The sequence below is a fragment of the Capra hircus genome, chromosome 15, assembly GCF_001704415.2.
Source record: "Capra hircus breed San Clemente chromosome 15, ASM170441v1, whole genome shotgun sequence".
In the NCBI taxonomy this organism is placed as follows: Eukaryota; Metazoa; Chordata; class Mammalia; order Artiodactyla; family Bovidae; genus Capra; species Capra hircus.
The window spans coordinates 3,715,263-3,724,131 of record NC_030822.1 but is presented as its reverse complement, the minus strand read 5'-3'; the positions used below and the strand labels follow the sequence as shown (position 1 = coordinate 3,724,131).

The 8,869-nt window shown below is 35.4% G+C and overlaps 1 protein-coding gene across 1 annotated transcript; it reads left to right on the top strand.

Annotated features, from left to right (window-relative positions):
* LOC102178290 (olfactory receptor 8J2-like) lies at nucleotides 2,617-3,564 on the top strand. The gene has a single exon (XM_005690245.2). It carries the CDS (start codon nucleotides 2,617-2,619, stop codon nucleotides 3,562-3,564), a length of 948 nt encoding a protein of 315 aa, XP_005690302.1.

Genomic DNA, 8,869 nt, shown 5'->3' with positions numbered 1-8,869 from the left:
TATTTAAAAAATAACTTGCAATATTATTTTTCATTCACATTTGGAGATAAATGATTAACATTTGTATTTTTAAAAATTTTATTCACTGAGAATCTGTTGTTTTACAAAATCTACAAAATAGTTCATTTTGAAAATAAATTTGAGAAAACTATTTTTCAAGAATTAAAATAGCTACCATCAGTAGCAAATTCTAAGTCAAACAAGATGATTGTAAATACATAGGTGAAAACTGGGGCTCTTCTATAAAAACTTTATTTCAATGACAAGTATTTACCTAATGAAAAAGCTTTGCATTCTTTATATTTTATGGTAAGTGGTAACCAGTAATAGACCATGATGCATATCATGGTCTCCATTTTAAAAGCTAACCACACAAATTGAGACTGGACAATATTTTCTGTTATTGACACTCTTTTTATTCTTGTTAAATTAAGAATGAGTTTATTGACTATATTATATCATAGTGAAACTTGCATTGACTTGCTTTATGTATAGCAAGTGAACATTTTGCTGTAAGTGTTGCCATTATGTTTGCCATCAAAAGCTTACTTATGCATTTAATTTAAACGCAGTGGTAGATGGCAAGAAATAAGGCATAGATGGTGCAGCAACACCAGATCAACTCATTAGACACATATGTGATGTATGGAGCAGAGTGTCTTTACTTAACAGAAACGAAAAAGGCAGATGTAAGAGAGTCAGCTCATACGAGAGCATATCTGGATTTGAATAACTGTAGAGCTGGAAACAATCTGTCCCTGTGTTTTGAATATACAAAATTATAATTCACTTAATATTTTCATCTCAACTATAAAATTTCCAGTAAGGGAAAATGAGTTACTGGGACTGAAATGAGAAACCACATTTTAAAAAGTTACTCAAGGGACTTTCCTGGTGGTTTCAGTGGTTGAAAATCTGCTTGTCAATACTGGGAACACGGGTTCAGTTCCTGGTCTGGGGAGATCCCAGATGCCGTGCTGCAACTAAGCCCGTGAACCACGACTACTCAGCCTGTGCTCTAGAGCCTGCAGGCTCCAACCACTGAGCCTCAAGCTGCAAGTGCTGAAGGCCGCATGGCTAGTTATGTGAGGTTCATTATTTCCACTTTGTGAGAACTGAGTTTACGTGTAAAACACCTCATTTAATTTATAAAGCACAAAGACACAATTACCTGGTAAAAATCACACAACTAATAATTGGTGGACTAACAAATAACCAAAAGACTAATAGACCAAACAAGCAATATAAAAAATTATAAAACCATGTTATTAACTGATATCCTATACAGACACTGAGTAACTTAATTTCACTAGGCTTAAATTGTCTCAACAGACCAAAAAAAAAAAAAAAAACAAAACAAAACAAAAAACACCCATCTTCCTGGATGCTCCTGCAAAATAATAAAATGATTATTTCAAAATACTTCACATAACTCTGGGCACAGAGTAAAGAAAGGAAGAAAACAGAGTGAAGTCACTCAGTTATGTCCAACTCTTTGCGACCCCATGGGCTATAGTCTGCCAGGCTTCTCCATCCGTGGGATTTCCCAGGCAAGGATACTAGAGTGGATTGCCCTTTTCTTCTCCAGAGGGAATTGGACCTGGGTCTCCTGCAGTGCAGGCAGTCTTTTTACCATCTGAGACACCAGGGACGTGTATACTACATACTAAGTAATGTTAAGCTTTCTACTCATTTATCTGTATAAATAAACAAATGGATTGAATTTTCACAAAATCAAAACTGCCCACAGTATGCTTTTTAAAAATCAAAATGGACTTTAAACCATTTAAGGGAAAAAAGGTATATGTTGGAAAGGAAAAAAAAAAAGGCTGTTAAAATAAAACAATAGGGAAGAGAGAGCAATTAGAAATCAGAATGATAAGACAGGACTGTTTTTTTTTTTTTTTTTAATTTGGCAGAAGAAAGGAAATGAGATAAAGGAAAGAAGTTTCAGAAGAATTTCTCCCTGATGCTAAGGAACAATATTGAAATATAAGACTGCCTGTGGGCAACTGAAGCAGAAGTGGTAATGATTATTAAAGATAAAACTGCATTACTGAAAGTGTTCCCCATAGAAAAATGGAAATTCCCAGAAATGATGGCAAAGCCTGGTCTGAGGTGATGACATGTAGGAGATAATAAAAAATAACTGGATATTTCTCTAGCTCACCAACATATTTTAGGTACCTTTTGTTAATCACTGGAAATACCTACACAGAGGCAAGTGTATGTGTATTAAATATGTATTAATTAAATATTCATTAAATATGTGTTAAAATAATTAATAATATTAATATGAATATATGTAATGACATAATACAATAATATGCATTTATTCAATATAAACCATATCCTTCAGTGAATAATACATTAATATTTTGGTCAAATAGTTATAAGATCCTGAAACGGGTCTCTGTAGAGTTAGTATATCTGAATTTTGTGAAAAGATAGAGGGGAAAACAAGAAAGACCTGAGACTTTTAACTATTTTTGAACAGAAGTAAACTGACTTTAAATGAAACATTTAATAATCTGACATCTAACAGAAAAAATATGATTTTGTCCTCTGTTATTCCCTTTCTATTTTCCCCATTAAAAGAGGAAATCAGCAAAATAAATGGCTCCAGGGAATCACACTCATGTGACTGAATTCATTCTAATGGGAGTCTCAGACCGTCCAGAACTCCAGATTGCCTTTTTTTGTGTGTTCCTGATGGTCTATGGACTGACCCTGGCAGGGAACCTGGGAATCGTCATCCTCACCAGTGTGGACTCTCAGCTTCAAACCCCCATGTACTTTTTCCTCAAGCACTTGGCTATCATAAATTTGGGCAATTCTTCTGTCATTGCCCCCAAAATGTTGGTTAACTTCTTGGTTGCAAAGAAAACCATATCTTATTACGGATGTGCAGCCCAGCTAGGTGGATTCTTAGTTTTTATTGTGGCTGAGATTTTCGTGCTGGCTGCCATGGCCTATGACCGCTATGTGGCTATTTGCAGCCCCCTGCTCTACCGGGCGTTGGTTTCTCCAGGGCTTTGCCTTCTCCTGATGGCCCTTATTTACACCTACAGTCTGACCACAGCACTGACCGTCTCCTCCTGTGTGTTTTCCGTGTCATATTGCTCGTCCAATGTGATCAACCATTTTTACTGTGATAATGTCCCTTTGTTAGCATTGTCTTGTTCTGATACTTACATTCCAGAAACAGCAGTGTTTACCTTTTCAGGGACCAATTTGTTTTTCTCTATGATAGTTGTTCTAACGTCCTATTTCAACATCATCCTTGCTATTTTGAGGATACGTTCTTCAGAAGGGCGACACAAAGCCTTTTCCACCTGTGCGTCTCACATGATGGCTGTCACTGTGTTCTATGGGACGCTACTCTTCATGTATTTGCAGCCAAGGACCAGCCACTCATTAGATACTGATAAGATGGCCTCGGTCTTCTATACCCTGGTGATTCCAATGCTGAACCCCCTCATTTACAGCCTGAGGAACAAGGAGGTGAAGGATGCATTGAAGAGATTCCTGGATAACCCATGTCAGTCATTCCAATCAGTGTAAAGTTAAAACTGCAACTATCTCCAGTTAAAGGTTTTATTTGTTCCTGAAAATTTTGCTAAGTGATGAAGCAATAAATAAAATTTCCATTAATTTTAAGGAAAAATCTTAATCCTTTTAATCTCATATTTAAATATAATTTCCATACAAAATGCATTAAGTGAAAAAATATGCTAATATAAATAATACAAATAATTTGAAAATAAATACTTAAAAAATAAAATATAAGTATATAAAAGGTTTTCAGAATTTCTAAATATAGAAGATAACAATGAATGCCTGTAGGAACTGTTTTGGATATTTGCTATGAGTTAGATTATCTTCCTTGTCACAAGTATCTTTTCTTCAACTACTAAAAGTTTCATAATATTTTGTAGTATTTACCCATCAGTTTATCAAGCTTTTCAACCAATTGTCATTTTGCATTTAAAATAAATCTGAAAAAAAAAGTTTGTACAGGAAAATAAATGTTGAATATAGAATGCTTAGCTATACATGAAAATAGGACATATTGCAAAACTGACTAAAATACATATAAAACTGTTCTATTTTTTCATCCTTTTTATTTTGTACATATACATAAAGCAAAATATCAATCTTCATTCAAATATAAAATATATAATTGTTTTTCCTAACATAGACTCATATTAAAAAGTTTTTGTTAGAAGATCATAACAGCAAATACTTCTTTTAGTGAGAGTCAAGTTCATGAGTTAATTTTCAACTTTACTCAAAAGTAAGTAGATTATTTGAAGATGGAAAAATTGTAGTATATAATGTACATTTCTGGTCTTCAAGGACAAAGCCAGTAATAACTTGGTATCATTAGCCTTTAGAATTTTATATTTTATTATTTATAATTATATAAAAGTCCATAGGGAATGTCTGTTTTCTTTTATTACAGTTTTATTTAGCTTCATCAACCTAGGTACTTGCAACTAGAAAAGTTTACTTTATAGCAGGAAACAATTCTCTTTGAGTCTGGTTAGGTCAACAGAAACAGAGCAACAGGATTAAACTCACACTTGTATTTCTAACAATTATCTGCAACCTATTTTATTAACTTAAGTTAGGAATTTAAGTTAAGGAAAGCAGTCCTGAATATTCATTGGAAGAACTGATGCTGAAGCTGAAGCTCCAATACTTTGGCCACCTGATTTAGAGTTGACTCATTGGAAAGGGATGTTGGGAAAGATTGAAGGAAGGAAGAGAAGGAGACGGCAGAGGATGAGCTGGTTGGATGACATCATTGATTCAATGGACATGAGTTTGAGCAAGGTCCAGGAGGGTGACAGACAGAGAGGCCTGGCGTGCTACAGTGCGTGGGGTCACAGAGTGTTGGGCATGACTGAGCAACTGAACTGAAATGAAGTTAAGAATGAACACTGTAGTGTTTCCTACTTCTTAATTTGGTTGACATATATGTATTTTCTAGAATAATTATATTATCACTTGTATTAGCTTCCTAATGGAGCTATAACAAATCATCTCCAATTTCGCAGCTTGAGACAATGTGAACTTCTTGCCCACAATTTTGGAGGTCAGAAGTTCACAATGAGTCATCCAGACCTAAAATCAAGGTATCAGAAGATTGTATTCCTTTCAGGACCCAAATAGGGTTCAATCTGTCTCCTTGCCTCTCCCAGCTCCTGCAGGTTCCATATACCTTGCCAGGCGTTTGCCTTCCATCCAACAAAGCCATCATTCTAACCTCTGCTTTCACTGACACATCTCTGCTTCCAACTTTGGCATCTTTCTCTCCCTGTGACTACTTTCGACTCACTCACTTAAGGCCCTTTGCTTAATCATATTGGCAAATCTCTTTTTTGCTTTAACATTTCCATTGGAGGATAATTGCTTTAGAATATTGTGTTGGTTCCTGCCATATGTCACATGAATCAACCACAGGTAAGCATATGGCCCCTCACTCCTGAACCTCCCTCCCATCTCCCAAGGTTAGGAGAGACTTGGAACAGCAACCAGAAGGACCTCTCATTCTGTAGCTGCAATAGAGACAGTAAGTATAATAACTTGAGCCCAGCTCTGTAATATAAGGATGCCCTCTGCAGAAAGCACTGCAAGTGTGTTAATCTTGGAGGTGGAGGTCATAAATAAATCCTTTCAAGATCATGAAAATAAGAAAAGCCATTCAAATTTCCCAAATTCAGACTAGCAAATGCCATTTTACAAATTTAAATTAAAAAACCTACTAAAAGACCCTGCCATTTTCTTAGTAATCCCTTTTGTTTTGAAGGACTGTGATCATGTATCTCCATTATTTTATGTATGTTTCAAAACACTCAGTTTTAAAAGAAGTTTCTAGTTCAATAACCAAAAAGGTAATATAAACTGGTCCCACTTATGTTTTCTTTTTCTTTTCTTTTTCATTTAAAAGCAAACTTAAGTTTTAAGGTTTTCAGTTAAGATTTTAAGGTTAAGATTTTCAGTTAAGATTTTTTAAGGTTTTCAGTTAAGTTAAGACTGTCTCTTGGTCAGAAGAGGTTACTAATGATTGAAAAAAGAATATGAGATATTATGGATAAGTTTAGTTTGAGCAGCTATCACTCTCACCCTGAAAGTCCACAAGCATTGACTCCATTTGTCTACATTGCCATACCTGAATCTCTACTTTCCAAAGGGCTGTTTCCACAAGCCACTTCTATGGAAACGAAAAAGTCCATACCCAGAGAGATGTTGTGGGGAGGGAGGTGGGAGGGGGGTTCATGTTTGGGAACGCATGTAAGAATTAAAGATTTTAAAATTAAAAAAATAAATAAAAAATAAAAAATAAAAAAAAAAAAAGATAAGTAGGCTGAACTGAAAATTATATCTATAGGTAGAAGTGGTCAAAATGAAAACAAAAACAATCTGATGATCAGTCAATCTTTGCTACAGGATGTATGTGGCAGATTGTGTGTCTCTTCAATGATTATTTCTTCAGCATTTTTAAAAATTGTCAGTCTTATCATTATTATAGACATTTGAATATTAAAACTATTTTAAAATATGTGTTATCTGTATCAGTTGGCATGGATAGTGCTTAGTATATCATTCTACTCCAAATCATTTGGATGATTACTAAAAAAATAATGTATTAAGATAAGAAAGCAATTTTGGCTCTAAAAATTTGAATCGGGTTTAATTATTTTTTACAGTCCCTTATCATGTGAACAAATTGTACATATTCATAAGTTGGATGTCCAAAGTATAAAATTTTGTGTAGTGATGAAATAATGTATATTGATAAATCTTGGCATAGATTCATATTAATTTAAATATATTAATTTTGCTTGTATTTCTCTTATCAGGGACTCACTCTAGGAGATACTGAGTTGGTCAAAAAGTTTCCTCAGTTTTTAAGTGCAAATACAAGAAATATTTTTAATTTTGTCCAAGAACATTATTGAACAATGTATCCACCATTTCATTCTTCTACCTTCTGCCACCTTTTAAGCAGCTTCATATTTCCATCTTCTCAACAACTGGGAGTTGGTGATGGACAGGGAGGCCTGGCGTGCTGTGATTCATGGGGTCGCAAAGAGTCGGACACGACTGAGCGACTGAAATGAACTGAACTGAACTGAAAGGACTTATCCAATAAATGATGAACTGAAATCCAGTTATTTGAGTGAGTGCAATAAAATAAATAATAAAAAAGCATGTGAATTGCATCTAAACGAGTGTTTCCTCAATAGGGAAATCAAAAATAATTAACCAAGACTATAGAGGCTTCATTTCGTGTTCTTAGATGCTTTGGGAATAATCAAGAAATTGCATTCAGATTTCTAGGGGACTGTCTCAAAGGGGAAGGACATTCATAAATTCTTCTGACTTCAGTCAGACTACTAACCACATGGCCGAACAAGAAGGCATTCCTTGTTTTTGGTGAGTAGATGGCTGATTACTAGATTAGCTCCAGTGGCAACTGTTGATTTATATCTTCAGTTTAAAATTATAGATGAATTTGGTCACTGATGCCAGACCCAATACATTAGTCCATGAATATTAATACTCTCTTGTCATAACTGATTTATGGAGAAATTTACAGAGTAAACTCAGTTATTGTATTATTTGCAAATTGTAAATAATTTTTTTTTCTATTTGTTATTAACTCTATACTGGGATTCTAAAACCATAAACATTCTGAAGGGAGTGTAGGTATTTCTTGAAACCTCCACGTAAAATGCTGTTAATGCAAAGATGCTGATTGCAGACTGGAGTTTCTGATACTAAAGAACTGTCTATGCCTCAGATGGTAAGTTTCTGCCAGAACTTTCAGTTTACAGCAACACGATATTATTATCATTATCATGGCTCCATGGAGTTTTATTTGTGCTATATATATATATATATTTGGTGCCTCTTTCTGTTAATATATAAAAGACAGTGTTGTCAGAGTGTAAATTTCAAAGGAAGACTCTGAGTCAAGGAGCTGAACTTTTTCATGTTTACTCATAGAGGATTTTAGGAAGCAAAAATGAGGGATAAGTGTTATGGCCGTCTTGACAGACCAGAACCTGGGGACAGGAGTTGATGAAAAGAAGGTGATGAAAAGAAGGCCATGGGGGACCCAACTGTTTGGTGGAACAAGGGTGCTTTAATCATGGCAGCATGTGCTTATATATTGTTATACAAGGAAGCTTTAGGCAGAAAAATAAAGTTGAGCAAAAACACTGAAACCAAGTGCATAACCACAGTAACTAGGGCAATAACAATCATCACAGGGCCAGAAGACAATCCATGTATTGGAAATAGGAACATGACTAAGTAGTTCTACAGAAAAGTAAAAGGTTACTGAAAGGAATCCACGTATGTGTTCCATCTCATGACCTCAGCCCTGAGAGATGCGTACAGCTCTGCTCATTCCTGTTTTCCAGGAACTGATAAGAAACAGAAGGCCCTTGAGAAACAGAAAACAACATACAGGTTTCCTTAAAATTAAACATTCCCTGGTAGATAAGGAACGTGAGACTCCCCTGATTAGGGAGAAAGCTAACAAAGTACGGAATAAAGAAAAATTACTGTTGCATGCAACTGAATTTCAATTACTTAAGATAGTTTCAATTCAGTTCAGCTCAGTCGCTCAGTCATGTCCGACTCTTTGCGACCCCATAAATCACAGCACGCCAGGCCTCTCTGTCCATCACCAACTCCCGGAGTTCACTCAGACTCACGCCCATCAAGTCGGTGATGCCATCCAGCCATCTCATCCTCTGTCGTCCCCTTCTCCTCCTGCCCCCAATCCCTCCCAGCATCAGAGTCTTTTCCAATGAGTCAACTCTTCGCATGAGGTGGCCAAAGTATGCGA